Source organism: Elgaria multicarinata, chromosome 1 (genome assembly GCF_023053635.1).
Source record: "Elgaria multicarinata webbii isolate HBS135686 ecotype San Diego chromosome 1, rElgMul1.1.pri, whole genome shotgun sequence".
Taxonomy (NCBI): domain Eukaryota; kingdom Metazoa; phylum Chordata; class Lepidosauria; order Squamata; family Anguidae; genus Elgaria; species Elgaria multicarinata.
Window position 1 is genome coordinate 217,848,360 of NC_086171.1, and position 20,127 is coordinate 217,868,486.

The 20,127-nt window shown below is 47.2% G+C and overlaps 1 protein-coding gene across 1 annotated transcript in view; it reads left to right on the plus strand.

The window, feature by feature from the left end:
- TGM2 (transglutaminase 2) overlaps positions 1 to 20,127 on the plus strand; it is a 76,263-nt gene that overhangs the window by 7,390 nt on the left and 48,746 nt on the right. The window contains exon 2 of the mRNA XM_063147485.1: positions 1,436 to 1,615. Coding sequence (XP_063003555.1) covers positions 1,436 to 1,615 — 180 coding nt within the window. The remainder of the gene's footprint in view (positions 1 to 1,435; positions 1,616 to 20,127) is intronic.

The window sequence follows — 20,127 nt, forward strand, 5'->3', positions numbered from 1 at the left end:
GGGGTTTGGACGCTTCCGAGGCACCTGGTTGGCCAACGTACAAGAAGTTCTTTATTCGCCTGTTGCACATTTTTAAAATGGCAGAATTGGAACTTTAAAACGGCAAAATGTCCCAGCTGCTGTTGGAAACCTATTTCAGAGAGGCATCTCAAGTCTTGGAGAATGAGCCGGCAGCGAGAGCAATTAAACTTTGCTTTGTTCTTCTTCCCAAGGGAAGGTGAAGAGGGGGCTCAAGAACCTGGCTCACGTTGGAGATGAAGCGTGTAGAGGGAAAATAGCAACGGGGTGATTAGTGTAGGAACCAGCTGCCAGCAAGAGGGGGTGGATTAGGGTGACCCTAAGGAAAGGAGGACCAGGCTCCTGTATCTTTAACAGTTGTATTGAAAGTTGTACATTGTTCACATGATGGACAACTCCCATGGGTGTTTGAACGCAGCACTGGGTAAAGTTCACCTCAACAGAGAGAAGCTCTTGGTCTCAACCCGCACCTTTCACCTCTTGCAAAAGAGCAGAACTAGGTATAACCTCTCAGAATTTTACATCATTCTGGTCTGTGTGTCTCTGTGTGTGTTGTCCGGAGCAAGAAAGGCACTTGACAAGGAAGTTGCTGCATTTCCAACAGATAAATAACCTCATTGTTCTCCTGGTGATCATCCAAGAGTTTTTAAGGCAGGGGCACTTATCCGTACTGGTGCTTTCCTGACCATTTTTATAGAATCATAGAATAGCAGAGTTGGAAGGGGCCTACAAGGCCATCGAGTCCAACCCCCTGCTCAATGCAGGAATCCACCCTACAGCATCCCTGACAGATGGTTGTCCAGCTGCCTCTTGAAGGCCTCTAAAGTGGGAGAGCCCACAACCTCCCTAGGTAACTGATTCCATTGTCGTATGTCTCCCCTCCATCTTCTCTTCTCCAGGCTAAGCATGCCCAGTTCTTTCAGTCTCTCTTCATAGGGATTTGTTTCCAGACCCCTGATCATCCTGGTTGCCCTCCTCTGAACACGCTCCAGCTTGTCTGCGTCCTTCTTTAATTGTGGAGTGCAGAACTGGACGCAATACTCTAGATGAGGCCTAACCAGGGCCGAATAGAGAGGAACCAGGACCTCACGCGATTTGGAAGCTATACTTCTATTAATGCAGCCCTAAATAGCATTGGCCTTTCTTGCAGCCATATCGCACTGTTGGATCATATTCAGCTTGTGATCTACAACAACTCCAAGATCCTTCTCGTTTGTAGTACTGCTGAGCCAAGTATCCCCCATCTTGTAACTGTGCATTTGGTTTCTATTTCCTAAATCCAAGAGTTTTTAAGGCAGGGGCACTCATCCGTACTGGTGCTTTCCTGACCATTTTTATCTCGGAAAAGGAAGACGATTTAGCACGGCTTTACAGTTCCCCTGTAGAAACCTCTCTTCTTTTGCTCTCTGTCTTGCAGATCTGCAGTTAGGAACATGTGACCTGGAATGCGAGCACAACAATCGAGACCACCGGACCTCCGAGACGGGCTGCCAGCACCTCGTCATTCGCAGGGGGCAGCCCTTCATGGTCACCCTGCACTTCGCTGGGAGGGCGTACCAGGAAGGAGTGGACACGCTCACGTTCACCGTGGAGACAGGCAAGTGCTCCTTGGCCTTCTGAATCAGAGGCAGGCAGCCCAGGCTGCAATCCTGTGCAGACGCTCAGGCCCTGGGTTTCAGCCCCAGGTTTAGCCGCGCTGAACTGAGTGTGCAGGATTGGACAGTAGAATTTATGACAAACTGAAAAGTGGCCTTGGAAGGTGTATGGCAGGTCTGGACCTGGAGCGCATCTCAGTCCACCAGTTGCTCCCCTCTGAATGGTTCAAGTCAGAGCTGCGTTTCAGGCTTGCTTCCAGAAACATGCCTGTGGGTGTTCTTTAGCCCCCAACATAATTGTTCTTTGGGGAATCCACCACTGTCACGACTTGAGTCATAAGTCACAGCAGTGAAAGGTTGCTTTGAAAGATTGTCTCCAAATTTGCTGAAGGGTCCAAAACAAATTGAAACAATACAGATTTATTTGTTGTTGCTTTTAAAAAAAGAAAGTATCCAGCTTTTTCGCAAATAGTTCAAGGCGACTAATACCGTATTTCTTCGATTCTAATACGCACTCTCCCCCCCCCATATAAACATCTCTAAAAATGGGGTGCATCTTATAATCACGTGTGCGTTTATTATTTCTTAGAATCAAAGCTTTTTTTCTGTTGGTGGTACTGAAATTAGTGTGCGTCTTACAATCAATGGCGTCGTACAATCGAAGAAATACGGTATTAGTCTAAAACTAATAATAATACTGCTTATCAATAGATGATTGCTCAATTGCTGGGTACATCCACCTTTATAGAATTTGCAAAATGTTTGCCACTGTTCCTTCGGCTTTGCCTTAAAATGTCAGCTGAAGAATGTATTTCTGCAGGTATTTTTAATGGATCCATCATGGTTTTCCATTAATAGTTCCCTTCTACCTGTCATTCTCCTTTTAGATATAAAAATTGGCGACTATTATATAATGTTATTGATGCTGACTGACCATTAGGCTGACAGCTTGCTCATAAATCAGAAGTTTCTTAATAGGAACTGACAACAGGAAATGGACTCTCGATAGCTGGGGATTGCTCTCCAGCTTTTGGAAAGTGATATCCAGCACAGTTTGCACAGGTGTCCTTTTCCAAGCTAGTTGGAGGGGACAGAGAAATAGTCTGGAGCCAGTTAAGGGGCAGGGAGAGGGGGAGATAATTTTTGATAGCTGTTATTTATCTGAAACACCCTCAGGGGCAGGGACCTGATTCAGAATTAGCAACTCCACTAGGAAGAGTGTATTTGTGGCTACTATGCTCTGCTTATATATTTGTAAATAAGAAGACACATATTGCAAAGACATCATAAGTTTCCAAAACTCTCTCTCAAAATGAGCAGTCAGTCTTACAGATACCAAGGGTGGATTCCTGCCTTGAGCAGGGGATTGGACTCGATGGCCTTGTAGGCCCCTTCCAACTCTGCTATTCTATGATTCTAGGATTCTAGGATGACCATTAGGCTGCTGATCATGGTGTTCCTACAGCACACCTGCAAACTAGTGAGGTACTGGTTCCTCTCTATTCAGCCCTGGTTAGGCCTCATCTAGAGTATTGCATCCAGTTCTGGGCTCCACAATTCAAGAAGGATGCAGACAAGCTGGAGTGTGTTCAGAGGAGGGCAACCAGGATGATCAGGGGTCTGGAAACAAAGCCCCATGAAGAGAGACTGAAAGAACTGAGCTTGTTTAGCCTGGAGAAGAGAAGATGGAGGGGAGACATGATAGCACTCTTCAAATACTTAAAAGGTTGTCACACAGAGGAGGGCCAGGATCTCTTCTCGATCCTCCCAGAGTGCTGGACACGGAATAACAGGCTCAAGTTAAAGGAAGCCAGATTCTAGCTGGACATCAGGAAAAACTTCCTGACTGTTAGAGCAGTGCGACAATGGAATCAGTTCCCTAGGGAGGTTGTGGGCTCTCCCACACTAGAGGCATTCAAGACGCAGCTGGACAGCCATCTGACAGGGATGCTTTAGGGTGGATTCCTGCCTTGAGCAGGGGGTTGGACTCAATGTCCTTGTAGGCCCCTTACAACTCTGCTATTCTATGATTCTATGCCTTTACCACTGACTTGACCACCTTGAGCAGGAAGTGAGTGTGGACAACTGGTCCTTAGCTGTCAACATCTTCCTGATCCAGGTTAGGTAGGTTTCCATCGTCTCTCTCCCAGGCCATGACCCACTCAGAAAAGCTGCATTCCACAGAGACCAGGACTTCAATGGGAGCTCCAGCAAGTCCAGCAGAAGAATCCCTCAGAGCCCTTTGGAATCCATCAGAATCCATTAGCCTCCATGGTGGGACCATTTTAATAGGTCCCCCCATCCTTGTGGAAGGGAAAGCGTGCAGAGAGTCTCCACATTGGGAAGTCTCCCACCATGACAATGACATAGATGATGATTCCTCCCACTTTCAAATCACCAGCCTTCTGTTCAGTCGAGAAAGACAAACCAAATTTACTGGGCTGAAGACATGTTAGGACAGCTCCATGGTTGTAATGGCAGCCATGAAGTCATAGAATCATAGAACAGTAGACTTGGAAGGCGCCTATTAGGCCATCAAGTCCAATCCCCTGCTCCATGCTGGAATCCACCCTAAAAGCATCCCTGACAGATGGTTGTCCAGTTGCTTCTTGAATGCCTCCAGTGTGGGAGAGCCCACAACCTCCCTAGGTAACGGGTTCCACGGTTGTACTGCTCTAACAGTGAGGAAGTTTTTCCTTATGTCCAGCCAGAATCTGGCTTCCTTTAACTTGAGCCCGTTATTCCGTGTCCTGCACTCTGGGAGGATCGAGAAGAGATCATGCCCATGCAGTCCTGGCATGGAAGTTGAGATCCCCCACAAGCATCATCCTAGGTGTTCTCAGTACTCAATGCAAGACCACCTCCATAAGCTCAGGTAGGGAGATTGATGGGCTGTTGGGTGGGCGGTACACCAGGAGAATCCCTATCTGTCCCGGGTATCCAACACCCAAGAGTACAAGAACTCAAGATTGGCACTCGAATGGACAAGCAGCCTAGAGAGGGAGACAGAATTCCTGGAGACCACAACAATGCTCCCCCCTGATCCTCAAGTTTATGTTGGCGCTGCACTGAGTACCCAGCAGGCAAAGCTGGGAGAGGCTAACCTCTCCCAGTTCCGGTAATACAAATGAGTCAATCACGGTGTGATATAGCTACCAAAAATGCTAATAGTTTCCAAGATGCAGGAAATAATAGTTCCACTTCACCCACTTTAAGAAGGATGTAGAAGGATGTACTGTGGAGGTCAATTGGAACGGGATGAAGAGATGGAAGGGGGACGGGGGAGCGAGGAGAGGGGGAGCTTCAAAGACCCGGATAGCTCTCACATAGGAACAGGGAAAATGTATTCTCTGCTATGCCAGGCGGATGGGCTAGACCGAAAGGGCTTAAGTTACAGGGGGCAGGATTTTGGCTGAGCGTTAGGAGAATCGGTTACAGCAGTTTGATGAAATGGAACTAATTGCCTAGAGGGTTGGTGGGCTCGCTCGGGGCATTCATGCAGAGGCTGCTTCAGACCACATGCCCAAGCCCCCACCATTGGCTGAGGAAGAGCAAGGGGCCCTCTGTAGACCAACCAAACACTGCTAAACAGCAACCTGGATTGTATTGTGTTTACAACAGTGGAGCTTCTGGCACTGATTGGCTAAGCTGGTATGATGTCACCAACATTGCAGCAGAGCAGGGAACAAGGATAGCAGCAGCAGCAGAATGTTCGCAATTGAGTATTGGTGAGGAAAGGTGAAATTGACAGTTTGGCTGGGTTTAAAATCCCTCACAATAGGGGAGTTGATGTACAGGCAGACCACAGGTGGGCGTGATGGGTGAAGGAAGAGACGGGAGTAAGTAATAGACTGAAGAGCAGCAACCAGAGGGAAAAAGAGGTTGAGAAGTTAATCAACCAAGTAGGACAATCTTTACCCACTACTTATCTCCATTCCAGGAAAAGCTAAATTTGTGTCAAGCACGCTGCTGGTAAAAGTGAAATCTCTCGCCCACATATCATAGAATCGTAGAGTTGGAAGGGGCCTCTGAGGCCATCGAGTCCAACCCCCTGCACAAAGCAGGAATCCAGCCTAAAGCATCCCTGAAAGATGGTTGTCCAGCTGCCTTTTGAAGGCCTCTAGTGTGGGAGATGACAGTACAGGACTTTGGGGGCTGGATTTCATATATTGATTATTTATTAGGGAGCACACTTTTATTATTATTATTATTATTATTATTATTATTATTAATTTATTTATTTATATAGCACCATCAATGTACATGGTGCTGTACAGAGTAAAACAGTAAATAGCAAGACCCTGCCGCATAGGCTTACATTCTAATAAAACCATAATAAAACAATAAGGAGGGGAAGAGAATGCAAACAGGCACAGGGTAGGGTAAACAGGCACTGGGTAGGGTAAAACTAACAGTATAAAGTCAGAACAAAATCAAGTTTTAAAAGCTTTAGGAAAAAGAAAAGTTTTTAGCTGAGCTTTAAAAGCTGCGGTTGAACTTGTAGTTCTCAAATGTTCTGGAAGAGCGTTCCAGGCATAAGGAGCAGCAGAAGAAAATGGACGAAGCCGAGCAAGGGAAGTAGAGGCCCTTGGGCAGGCGAGAAACATGGCATCAGAGGAGCGAAGAGCACGAGCGGGGCAATAGTGTGAGATGAGAGAGGAGAGATAGGAAGGAGCTAGACAGTGAAAAGCTTTGTAGGTCAACTTTTAATTCAATATATTCTAGTAGCATGATACATACAGTGAAAGAACGAGTTGGAGGGTATAAAACGTAGAGAAATGCCTCCTCTTGTCCTGCCTACTCCATCCCTGCAGCTCCATTTCCACCCCATCTCCCTGTCTCTCCCACGTGTCTCTGAGAGGACTGTTCCACCCAACGCTCCCCATCCACACAAAACACCCAGGCACGCTCTGAGCCTTCTCTCTCCCCATCTCCGTTTCTGCAGAAATCTCTGCTTCCTCCACAAGTCCCAGTTTGTTTGCTTTTGCAACACCTCTGGACTCGCTGCCCCCAAATGTATCCCCAGCGCACCACTGGGAAATTCCACAAGCGTGACGCCCTTTCCCCGCCAGGAGCTTGTGAGTCCCAACATCAAAGCAAGGAGGCCCTGGCAACAACCTGGCCTCATCTGTGTTTTTCTTTCCCTCATTGTCCATGGCAGGATGATGCAAACAATAACAGAAATTTGGCATCAGTTATGATTTTAAAAAAGGAAAGAAAGAAATGATGGAGTCACTGGCCAGTTTTGACAGAAAGAATGGTTGGCAGGCTTAGAGTGAAGGAAAACAAGAAGACCACCGCTAGCGTTTTTGAGACCACTCCTGTCCTGGGCTGCACGTGGTCTAAGCTTAGCCTTCATTCAGAGGTGAAAATACCAAGCGCAGCAAAAGCCTCCCCAAATGTAGAAGATCTGGCTGAGTCAATGACTGTTTCCTTTGCCTATCTGCAGTCCCAGAATGTGTTCGCTTTGGAATCCTCTCCAATGAGCAGGAGGTGCTTTCACTGAGCGCCCCCAAGAATCCACGCAAAGGACTTCAGAGCTGGTGACTGGATTTCTCAATAGGCAATAGCTGGGGGGGGGTGGATGGGGGAGAAATAATGCCTCCTTCCCCAGCCTGACGCCCGCCAGAGCCCCAGCTAGCACGGGCAGCCCAAATACATCTGGAGGTTGGGGGAGAAAGCCACACGAATTGATAGAATCATAGAATAGCAGAGTTGGAAGGGGCCTACAAGGCCATTTAGTCCAACCCCCTGCTCAATGCAGGAATCCACCCTAAAGCATCCCTGACAGAGGGTTGTCCAGCTGCCTCTTGAAAGCCTCTAGTGTGGGAGAGACCACCACCTCCCTAGGTCACTGGTTCCATTGTCGTACTGCTCTAACAGTCAGGAGGTTTTTCCTGCTGTCCAGCCGGAATCTGGCTTCCTGTCACTTGAGCCCATTATTCCGTGTCCTGCACTCTGGGAGGATCTAGAAGAGATCCTGGCCCTCCTCTGTATGACAACCTTTTAAGTATTTGAAGAGTGCTCTCATGTCTCCCCTCCATCTTCTCTTCTCCAGGCTAAACATGCCCAGTTCTTTCAGAAGAGAAAACATTCCAGAAGTCAAAAAGGAAAGACGGCATTTCCTGTGACTTGACTGTGGTACCTATCGGGCCTGCAAGCTGCTCTATACTGACCAAGGCCATTGGTCTATCTGCAGTAGGGTGACCCTATGAAAAGGAGGACAGGGCTCCTGTATCTTTCACAGTTACATAGAAAAGGGAATTTCAGCAGGTGTCATTTGTAGATATGGAGAACCTGGTGAAATTCCCTCTTCCTCACCACAGTTAAAGCTGCAGGAGCCCTGTCCTCTTTAAAATCTGGTCACTCTAGTATAGCTCCTGCAGCTTTCACTGTTGTGATGGAATGTCACCCAGTGTTGCATGCATGCAAAGGACACCTGCTTGGATTCCCTTTTCTATGCAACTGTTAAAGATACAGGCGTATGGAAAGCGATTCCCAAAGTCCGTCCAGTGGTCCTAGAGAGACACGAAAGCAATGTGAGCCCTGGGTGCTGGAGAAAAGATACTGTTCCAGCAACGCTCCGCCTGGAACGGGCGGCTTTTAAACCTGAGCACCCATAGAATCATAGAATAGCAGATCTGGAAGGGGCCTACAAGGCCATCAAGTCCAACCCCCTGCTCAAGGCAGGAATCAGCATCCCTGACAGATGGTTGTCCAGCTGCCTCTTGAAGGCCTCTAGTGTGGGAGAGGCCACAACCTCACCAGACAACTGATTCCATTGTTTTACTGCTCTAACAGTCAGGAAGTTTTTCCTGATGTCCAGCCAGAATCTGGCTTCCTGTAACTTGAGCCCGTTATTCCGTGTCCTGCAGTCTGGGAGGATCGAGAAGAGATCCTGGCCCTCCTCTGTGTGACGACCTTTTAAGTCTTTGAAGAGTGCCATCATGTCTCCCCTCAGAGACATGATAGGTCTCTGCATCTCAGAGGAATGTTCTGGACGCAGCCTCTCCCAAGGGCCAGAGGCCCCCGATTTGCCTCAAGGCCTGGTGAAGCAAGACGGTAGCTCCTCTAAGATAGGGTGACCCTATGAAAAGGAGGACAGCGCTCCTGTATCTTTAAAAGTTGTATTGAAAAGAGAATTTCAGCAGGTGTCATATATATATATATATATATATATATATATATATATATATATGTGTGGAAGCTGGTTAAATTTCCTCTTCATCCCCACAGTTAAAACTGCAGGTGCCCTGCCCTCTTTTAAATCTCGTCACTCTAGTATAGCTCCTGCACCTTTAACTGTTGTGATGAAGATGGAATTTCACCAGGTTCCCCATATATACAAATGACAACTGCTGAAATTCCCTTTTCTTTGCAACTGTTAAAGATACAGCAGCCCTGTCCTGCTTTTCATAGGGTCACCCTACTCTAAGATAGGTGGCCCAGAGAGTTCTGGATCATCCTCTGAAGAGGATTCCTCCAGAGGGGGATGTATGTCACTCCTGCACTTATCTTGAAGGACCTGGAGGGAGATATAGAACTGGAATAAAACTTTCTCCTTGAATTTGCATCTGCACAATTGTGCATTTTAGGCTATGGGCAAAGGCACATTTTTGGCCGTTTTCTTTATTTTTGCTTATTTTCCAATGGTTTATTTGTGCCCCTGCCCCTATTTGATGCACCCAGGGATTTCCCTCCACAGGACGTCCCACCCCACCTGTTCCAGAGGAGAGGTGGGGTGGGAGAACCCCACTGCAGGGCTGGCCTGCTGAGCCCTGTTAGGGAGCTGCATGTCATCTTTGGGAATAAACCAGTTAAATTAGCAACTGGGATTTAAAATAGGGTGACCCTATGAAAAGGAGGACAGGGCTCTTGTATCTTTAACAGTTGCATAGAGAAGGGAATTTCAGCAGCTGTCATTTGTATGCACAAAGCACCTGGTGAAATTCCCTTTTCATCACAATAGTTAAAGCTGCAGGAGCCCAGCCCTCATCTGGTCAAGAGGGCAGGGCTCCTGCAGCTTTAACTGTTGTGATGAACAGGGAATTTCACCATGCATACAAATGACACCTGCTGAAATTCCCTTTTCTATGCAACTGTTAAAGATACAGGAGTTCTCCTTTTCATAGGGTCACCCTATTTAAAACCACTAGTCAAGAAAACACACCTGAGGCACTCAGACTGGCCCCCTCTCTCAGAGAAAAATTAAAATCCAGATTAAATATTTATGTATGTATTATTGCATTTATATCCCTCCTTTTTTCCTGCAAGGAACCCAAGGCGGCGTACATAATCCTCCTCCTCCTTTCCATTTTATCCTCACAACAACAACCCTGTGAGGTGGGTTGGGCTGAGAGTCTGTGACCGGCCCAAAGTCACCCAGTGAGCTTCCATGGCCAAGTGGGGACTAGAACCCGGCTCTCCTGACTCCCAGTCCAGCACTCTAGCCACTAAAACACATTGGCTCTCATATATATATGATTAAAGGTGATTAAGGACATATTTATTTATTTATTTATTTATTACATTTTTATACCGCCCAATAGCCGAAGCTCTCTGGGCGGCTCACAAAAGTTAAAACCATAATAAAACAACCAACAGGTTAAAAGCACAAATACAAAATACAGTATAAAAAGCACAACCAGGATAAAACCACTCAGCAAAATTGATATAAAATTAAAATACAGAGTTAAAACAGTAAAATTTAAATTTAAGTTAAAATTAAGTGTTAAAATACTGAGAGAATAAAACAGTCTTCAGCTGGCGATGAAAGCAGTACAGTGTAGGCGCCAGGTGGACCTCTCTGGGGAGCTCATTCCTCAGCCGGGGTGCCACAGCGGAGAAAGCCCTCCTTCTAGTAGCCACCTGCCTCACTTCCTTTGGCAGGGGCTCATGGAGAAGGGCCCCTGTAGATGATCTTAAGGTCCAGGCAGGTACATATGGGAGGAGGCGTTCCTTATCCCATATCCGTAAACGACTTATCACTCTAATTAATTGATTAATGCCTACAGCGTTGTTCATCTGAGTGATTATGAGGCTTTTATTGTGAATTACTCTTCTTCAATCACAGAATTTTACGGTTGGGGTGTGTACATCCAGGTGTGTGCGTGTGTGTGTGTGTGTGTGTACATCCAGATGTGACCGTCTCCCACCTGTAACCCTCCCAGGCTTTCTTCTTATCACAGAAAATCCCTCCAGGAGGAAAAGACAGGATAGCTGCACAAGCACTAGTAGCCCTCCGTCTGGAAGCCCATCTTGGTCCTCTCTGGGATGGGAAGGGAAGGGAAGAGGAGGAGGAGGAGCTGGCAGCCTCCAAACGCCCCGGCTCTCGCTTTATCTCTGTGCCTCAGGCAGCCGGTGGTGGAGCAAAAACGTTCAGGGGCAGGAAGCAAAAGGAGGACGCTCTCCGGTCGGTCGGCCTTTCCCACACTCCTCTGCCTTGTCCTGTGTGCCTTTGCAAGGAAGCAGGCCTCTGGGCGAGTTCATCCTCTCCTTGTTATCTTGCCAGAGAAAACAAAGAAAGCCGAATAGCCCAAAGCTGAGCTCAGCTGGCAAAGTCTTCAGCGCTAGCTCCAGGATTGTCCGCGACATCAAGAGGGCCACGTCCAGGTCTCTGTGCTTGCTGCATTTACTTGCCTGGTTAAAAAGATGGCCAGGGGCCTGAGGGGGCTCTCAAACGGGTGGTTCTGACAGCAGCACCCCCTGGCCATCCCAGGCCCCTTACTCCCCAGTGGGCATTTCTCATGGTGACCTCTGTGCCACCGTTGGAGCTGGCCAGAGGATGCCATTGCAGCTGCCAGTTCCGTAAGGGAGTCAGCGGATGCAAAGGGCCGGCTGGGTTCTCCTTGGACCTCGGAAGCTGTTGACTGTGGCTGGGCTTCCCGGTCTGGAGGGAAACAAAGGCAGGGAGCTCTCTGGTTGGCCTTTCCCAGAGTTCTCCGTGCTGCACTGTGCCTTTGCCTCCCAGACTGCTCTCTCCTTGGTCACTGGACGAGTAAAATAACGAAAGCAGAACAATTGCAGCTGAGCCTAAAGCATCACCATCATCATCATGCAGTGCTCAGATATCCATTTTGAGCAGCTCTCACTGTTAGAGCAGTACGACAATGGAACCAGTGACCTAGGGAGGTTGTGGGCTCTCCCACACTAGAGGCCTTCAAGAGGCAGCTGGACAACCCTCTGTCAGGGATGCTTTAGGGTGGATTCCTGCCTTGAGCAGGGGGTTGGACTCCATGGCCTTGTAGGCCCCTCCCAACTCTGCTATTCTATGATTCTATGACTTCCTGACTGTTAGAGCAGTACGACAATGGAACCAGTGACTTAGGGAGGTTGTGGGCTCTCCCACACTAGAGGCCTTCAAGAGGCAGCTGGACAGCCCTCTGTCAGGGATGCTTTAGGGTGGATTCCTGCATTGAGCAGGGGGTTATAGTAGGGTGACCATATGAAAAGGAGGACAGGGCTCCTGCATCTTTAACAGTAATATAGAAAAGGGAGTTTCAGCAGGTGTGAATTGAAGAGGGTGAAATTCCCTCTTCATCACAACAGTTAAAGCTGCAGAAGCCCTGCCCTCTTTTGTATCTGGCCACTCTACTATAGCTAGTGTAGCTTTAATTGTTGTGACGAAGAGGGAATGTCACCCTCTTCAATTGACAGCTGCTGAAACTCCCTTTTCTACATTACTGTTAAAGTTACAGGAGCCCTGTCCTTCTTTTCATATGGTCACCCTAGTTATAGAATCATAGAATAGCAGAGTTGGAAGGGGCCTACAAGGCCATCAAGTCCAACCCCCTGCTCAATGCAGGAATCCACCCTAAAGCATCCCCGACAGAGGGTTGTCCAGCTGCCTCTTGAAGGCCTCTCGTGTGGGAGAGCCCACAACCTCCCTAGGTCACTGGTTCCATTGTCGTTCTGCTCGATTGGAAGGGGCCTACAAGACTCAATGGCCTTGTAGGCCCCTTCCAACTCTACTGTTCTAGGATTCTATGATTCTAGGTATAGGATGAGCTTCTCTCAGGCTCCTTTCATCCATTTCTGTTCCGGCCTGCCTCCTGGCTTCACCGTGCAGCTGGTTGGTACCAGTTTGCCCCCATATCACGAGCAATGATCTTATAGTGGAGGAGTATGGGTCATTTTTGTCCATCCAGTTCGGTGCGTGCTCATTCAGAAGTAAAACGAGTGAATGTTGCTATGCAGGAAAAGGGTTGTTGCCCAAAAGAACGCAGGAGGTTCTCTCAGGCTTGGAAAAGCAGGTATGATTCCCCCTCACCCAGCTTCCCTTTGCTGTGTGAACAGGAGATTGCACATCTCATGGGGAAAATCATGTTCTCTTTGGACCCCTTCCCCGCTGACAGCACAACTGCAGCTTCTCAGCACGGTTCAAAGGTTCTAGTCTGGAAGCAGCCCCGGGGGATCGTGCCCTGTAAACGCCTGGTAGGAAAAGGATAATTGACCTCTGGACAAGAGGAGCCGACGCCTTGTCCTGGTGTTTCGTCCCACCCGTCCCAAGGTGGGGAGCAAACAGTACGATCCTTGATTCATGCCCCCTGGATGAAAGGGCTTGTGTCTCTGTCAGCTTGCAAACCTCAGGTTCAGGAAGCCTGCGGGGGAGTGCATGCCTGAGGCGCGGCTGGGCTCCTCGCTCCCTGCCACCTCGCTGTCCAACAAGAAGGCTTTATTGATCAGCCACCGGGGGTGGCGATGGTCTGCGCAGGCCGCACTGTTTGGGCAGCCAGCTCAGGACAAACAGCTCCTGCGGGCGCGTCCCATGGAGAAAGACGCCCGTCCCCACGCCCGGGAAGTCTGTGCAGGGCTGAATTAGCAGCTGTCGGAGGGAGGGAGGGAGGGAGGGAAGAAAGGAGGACTCCTTGACCCTGTCTAGGAACAAGGCGGTGGAGGAGAAACAGCTATTTCTGTTCTCAGTCCCAGGGGAGCTGAGTAATGGCTCGGGCGGCTGAAGGGAGCCGTGGCCGGGCCGGGTTCTCGGCTGCAGCTTCTCCAGTCATGTCCCAGTCGTTGGGGGCGGGGCTGTGCCCAGGAGGCCCCGCTGAACGAGGGAAGACAAGCAGCTCTGTCCGGCTTCTGAGCTCATGTGTACTTTTGGTCGGAGAACTTGACTCCACAACAAGGGTGGGGTGACCAAGGAGCCAGTGTGAGTCCGGGATGAAGGCCGCTCAGAATGGGAAGCAGCACCCGAAATGCCCCTTGCAAGGAAGGCTGCCGGTCACTGTGGCCGGAGGGGCGGGAGGGCAACGTGTGACGGGGCACTCCCCCCCCCCCCGGCTTGCTCCCTGGAGGGCAAAGCAGCTCCGCCAGCCAGACCAGCAACGTTTCCATTGCTTGTGGGCATCAGCGGAGGGCGGTGTGAAAGGAGGGCTCTGTCTGGCTTGCAACCGGGCGTGGGGTGGGGGTGGGGGTGGGGGCTGCCTCTTCCCACTACTGCTGGCCAGTGGAAGTTTACAGCTTTCCGTGCATTGGGCGGCCGCCTTTTCACCTGGACATTTCAGGACAGTCAGCCCAGACTTGAGCAGGGGGTGGACTTGATGGCCTTATAGGCCCCTTCCAACTCTACTATTCTATGATTCTATGACTTTTCAGTGGGCCAAACGGAGCATAATTTATTTATTTATTTTTATTTATTTATTACATTTTTATACCGCCCAATAGCCGAAGCTCTCTGGGCGGTTCACAAAATTCTGGCAATGGCCATGGATCTATCAAGTGGCATCACTTTTATTGTTACTTAGGGAGTAACAGGGAGGGGGGCTAGTTAATGGGAGGGGCTGCGGCTCACTGGTAGAGCCCCTCCTTTGCATGCAGAAGGTCCCAGGTTCAGTCTCCAACATCTCCAGGTTTGGGCTGGGAAAGACTCCAGCCTGAAACCCTGGGAGAGTCGCTGCTGCCAGTCAGTGTCGACAGTACTGGGCTAGATGGAGCCAGAGTCTCACTCAGTATAAAGCTGCTTCCAACGTTTCTGATGTTGCTAATGCTTAATGGTCATTCCTCCTCTCGTGCAAGCACTGAGTCATTACTGACTCTTGGAGGGACGCCAGCTTTCACTGACGTTTTCTTGGCAGGCCTTATAGCGGGGTGGTTTGCCATTGCCTTCCCCGGCCATTATTACCTTTCCCCCAGCTAACTGGGTACTCATTTTACCGACCTCGGGAGGATGGGAGGCTGAGTCGACCCGAGCTGGCTGCCTGAAACCAGCTTCTGCTGGGATCGAACTCAGGCCTGTTGGGTTATTGTGCCAGAACTTTTCTCCTCTCTGGAACTCTGTTTGTGCTCAGAAACAAACACACATCACGCAGGTCTTACACAGCAGAGCTGGTTTATTTCCTTCAGGCTTCTGTGCAGTTCAATTCAGATCAGTTCAGATCAGCACACTGAGGCATACACAGAGAGCAGTGATTATAGAGCAGTGATCAGTAAGCAGTGATCAGTTCCATTTTACACAAGTGAGAAACTATATACAGATCTACACAATTCTTATCTACATTACATACAGCTGTGATGAGGCTAACTTAGAATCTTGGCAAGGTTCCCAGAACAGCCTCTATCTCAAGGTAATTGCCCACAGATAGACTTTCTCTGTTTAACCCTGAGATAGCCATACACACACAATTTTAATGACTAAGCAAGTATTTCTTTTCATATACTTAACAGTCCTCCTCTTGCGCATGTTGTTTAAATTGTGTTACAATCTGAGACCCAGCTTTAAAAGCATCTCTTTGTGTTTTACCATTGAACGTTCCACCTGTCCTTCCTCATTTTGTTTTACTTTGAATACCCATTTACTGTTAATGGCTTTAAGACCTTCAGGTAAAGGTACTAGCTCCCACGTTTCATTTTTTTCCATTGCTCTGATTTCCTCTGACATTGCTTCATGCCAGCCCTGAGCTTCTGTAGGTTCCATTTCCTGAATTTCCTCAAATGAAGTAGGTTCATAGGCTATTAGTAAAGCTCTATGAGAAACCTGTTTGCTTTGGTATTCATCTGAATAACGAATTGGAGCTTTGCGTTCCCTTTCTGATCCTCTTGGCATAGTTACAGGCATAGTTTCCTCCTCTACAGTTTCTTCCCCCTCCCTCTCTTGCTGAGATTGTTCAGGAATTTCTTCTGTTTCTACAGCTTTCTGTTCTACAGGCAAACTTACATACTGTTTTGTTTCCTGCATTTGTTCATGAAAAACTACATCTCTGCTCACAATTACACTTTTGTGATATGGAGACCACAAACGATAGCCTTTTGTTTGTGTATCATATCCCAACAGTTTACATTCCAAACCTCTTTGAGCTAGCTTTCCTGGTCTGTTTTCTTTCTGAACATGAGCAAAACATTTACTTCCAAAAACCCTTATATGTGACACTCTAGGTTTTCTTTTGTAAAACATTTCATATGGGGTTTTTTCATGTACAGAGTGGTAAAGCCTGTTTAACAAATAATTTGAGGTGGACAAAGCTTCTGCCCAGAACAGGTTAGACAATCCTGACTCTTTCAATAGAGCTCTTAACATGTTCTGCAAGGTTCTGTTTTTCCTTTCTGCAACTCCATTTTGAAATGGTGAATATGGAGCAGTAAGGTCATGTTGTATACCCTCATCACTGAGGAATTTTTTAAATTGGTTGCTAAGAAATTCACCTCCCCGGTCCGTTCTTAGATTAGCTATAGGTTCTTTAAATCTATTTTTACTCCACTTAACAAACGCTTTGAACTTTCCAAAAGTTTCACTCTTCTGTTTTAACACATACACAAATCCAAATCTACTGTAATCATCAACAATAGACAAGAAAAATCTGTTTCCTCCTTGACTTGTCTCAAAAGGACCTGCAAGATCTGCATGTATTAATTCAAAAATTCTTTTTGTTGTTCTCTCACTGTGTTTTGGAATGTTTGACTTATGACACTTGGTTTCACTGCATACATTACATTCTACATAGTTAGAACATGGTTTGATTTTCACCCCTTCACACAATTCTGGAATCTTAGAAATTATTTTATAGTTAGCATGACCAAACCTTTTATGAGTTAAATGGATACACTCTTGGTGTGGTTTGCAATTGGCTATTGTTTTTGTTGTGACTTTGCTGGCTACAACTTCATTTTTTGTACAAGTATTAATCACATACAAAGATTCTTTCATTATTCCCTGCACACACACCTTGTTTCCCTGTTTTATAGTACAATTTTCTTCAGTAAAACAAACCTCATACCCCATTTCTGCTAACTGAAACACACTTAGAAGGTTTGTTTCTAATTCTGGTACATATAAAACACTTTGTAGTTCAACTCCCAGACAATCAAAATATACATTACCCACACCACAAATCTGGATTTTTGTTCCATTTGCAAGGGTAACACACTTTTGCTTTGAAGTAGAAGTTTCCAAGGTTACAAATGAAAGTTTGTCTTTTGCCATACTTATTGAAGCCCCAGAGTCCAAAAACCAAGGATTCATTGTCTCTTTGATTCTTGCTAGAAGACACTTCTTTGTTGATTCAGCTTCATTCATGTTGTTTTCTTCTCTCCACTTTGCTGTCAACAGCTTTTTCTTCTTGTTGCAATCCCGCCTTAAGTGTTCTGTGGAACCACAGTTAAAGCATTTCCTTGCCTTTAATGCAGCCACCACATCAGAAGTTTTATGGTTTTGTTGAAATTCAGCCACAGGATGTTTAAGGCTCTGTTGTTTTGAAGCTTGTCTTCTTTCATAGGTTTCCAGTAGTTTTCCAGCTACATACTCGAGGGTTAAATTTTTCTCCTCTTGACTTTCCATCATGGTGACAACCGCGTCGTACGATGAATCAAGACTTGACAAAATCACATAGACTTGGTGTATAGTTGTAAACTCCATCCCTCGTGCCCTGAGTTGATTGAAGATTTCTCTCATGCTTTTCAAATGGTTTGACATAGACTCCCCTAGTTTCAGCTTCATTCCATACAGCTTCCGGGTTAGAATTACTTTACTGCCCGCTGTTTCTCTTTGATATACAGCTTGTAGCACATTCCAGCACTCTTTTGATGTATTCAAAAACTGAATGAAGGAAATTTGAGAGTCTTCCACAGCTAATGCAATAACTGCCATTGCTTTTGCATCGTCCTTAAACCATTTAGCATTCTGTGGATCTGCTCTATCTGGTGGATCCTCTGTGACTACATACCACAGTTCAGCCTGAATCAGATACATTTGCATTTTGTAAGACCATAATGCATAGTTAGAGTCATTCAGCTTTTCTAACAATTGATGCAAACCAGACATATTAGCTCCTGCCATTCCCTCTGCTTTAGGAATTGGTATCTCACCGTCCTCCTGCTCAGAGTCCTCCTCAGAGTCAGCCGACTGAGATTTTTCCTCACTTTGCAGCACTGGCTTTAGCTTGATGTCTTCCTTCATCAACAGTTTTCTGTTTTAGCAGACTCCTGGTTCTGATACTGCACCGTTCCCACCAAGTTCTGGTTCTTCTGCCTGGGTTAGGCTGGCGAAGGCTGGTCTTAGGCTAGACTGGTCTAGACTGGGCTGCCTGGACTGGACTGGTCTGGGCCCATAACCTTTGTTGGGTTATTGTGCCAGAACTTTTCTCCTCTCTGGAACTCTGTTTGTGCTCAGAAACAAACACACATCACGCAGGTCTTACACAGCAGAGCTGGTTTATTTCCTTCAGGCTTCTGTGCAGTTCAATTCAGATCAGTTCAGATCAGCACACTGAGGCATGCACAGAGAGCAGTGATTATAGAGCAGTGATCAGTAAGCAGTGATCAGTTCCATTTTACACAAGTGAGAAACTATATACAGATCTACACAATTCTTATCTACATTACATACAGCTGTGATGAGGCTAACTTAGAATCTTGGCAAGGTTCCCAGAACAGCCTCTATCTCAAGGTAATTGCCCACAGATAGACTTTCTCTGTTTAACCCTGAGATAGCCATACACACACAATTTTAATGACTAAGCAAGTATTTCTTTTCATATACTTAACAAGGCCGTGGGGAGAGTTTCAGCTGCAGAAACTGCTGCTTTACTGCTCTGCGCATGCTGCTAGGCAACGCCTGCTTTCAGAGTGCGGAAGGGGGATAAGAGAACTCTTCAAATACTTAAAAGGTTGTCACACAGAGGAGGGCCAGGATCTCTTCTCGATCCTCCCAGAGTGCAGGACACGGAATAACGGGCTCAAGTGACAGGAAGCCAGATTCCGGCTGGACATCAGGAAAAACTTCCTGACTGTTAGAGCAGTACGACAATGGAACCAGTGACCTAGGGAGGTTGTGGGCTCTCCCACACGAGAGGCCTTCAAGAGGCAGCTGGACAACCATTTGTTAGGTATGCTTTAGGGTGGATTCCTGCCTTGAGCAGGGGGTTGGACTCGATGGCCTTGTGGGCCCCTTCCAACTCTGCTATTCTATGATTCTATGAACTGCACTCCAGCCCTCTTTTCCTTTTCCCTCTTTTGTGGCACACTCGCCATTGCTGGGTCTCCAAGAGAAGCCTTTTCCCTCCAGTGCATCTCTGTCACCCTGAAAAAAGGCAGATTTATGTGAGCTTGGTTCAAGCACACCATTCTGAGTTAATATGGCCAGAGCTCCCAAACTATAAGGATCCAAAAAGGCATGGAGAGGTGGCCACTTTTGCCACCCACAGACGAAGGAAAGGCAGATGTTTGGATCCTAACTTGTCTTCCACGAATGGAACAAAGTTTCGTGTTCGTGGAATGGGTCTTTCCTTCCTCCCCCTTTTGTAGATCTCTGAGCTCTCTGAAGACCCGGGGGGTGTCTATACAGCTTCTTTACCCCAACCTAAATGCATAGATTCGCATTTCAGGACACATGACGCAGCCATCCTTTCGCCGCAGCGCCGGTTTTTTAACTGGAAAACGCGCATATTCGTAGTTGCGATTTACCACGGCTTTTGGATCAACCTTCGAGTTTGCACTGCATTATAGTTGTGTCATTGGGGGAGTTAAATCGCATTTTGAAATGTGGGCGTAGCTTTGAGGGCAGGACAAAGTGATTGGCCGATTTCCCGCCTTCCCACCTATCGTATCCTCCTCTGGCTGCCTCGTTCCTTCCCGCTGTTTTCATTTTTAATTATATGAATATGCGGAGCTCCGCAGATAGAGCTTATAAAATTAAAACAAAGAGGTGGGGAATGGGCAGCCAGAAGGAGGAGACATGTTCAGTCCTCCTCTCACATCCTCCTCTGCTGCCTTGTCATCGTCGTCCCCCCACCCCGGTTTTTCTCTTATATGAATCTGCGCAGAAAAAATGTTAGGGTTCCGTAGCTTCGTATGTGCACATGTGCACATTAATAACTGCACTACAAAAAAAAAAAAAGGTTCACGCCCACAGGAGCAACTTTGTTCTACAAGGGCTCTCCTATGACTGCATATTCTGAGCAGTAAATTCAGGACCTATATCACATTTGCTGCTGCAGTGTGAGGCTCTTTGCCTAGATTCGAATCTACGAAAATTCAGGTTTATATTCAACGAGGAGCAATCCCATTGTTGTATAGGTCAGGG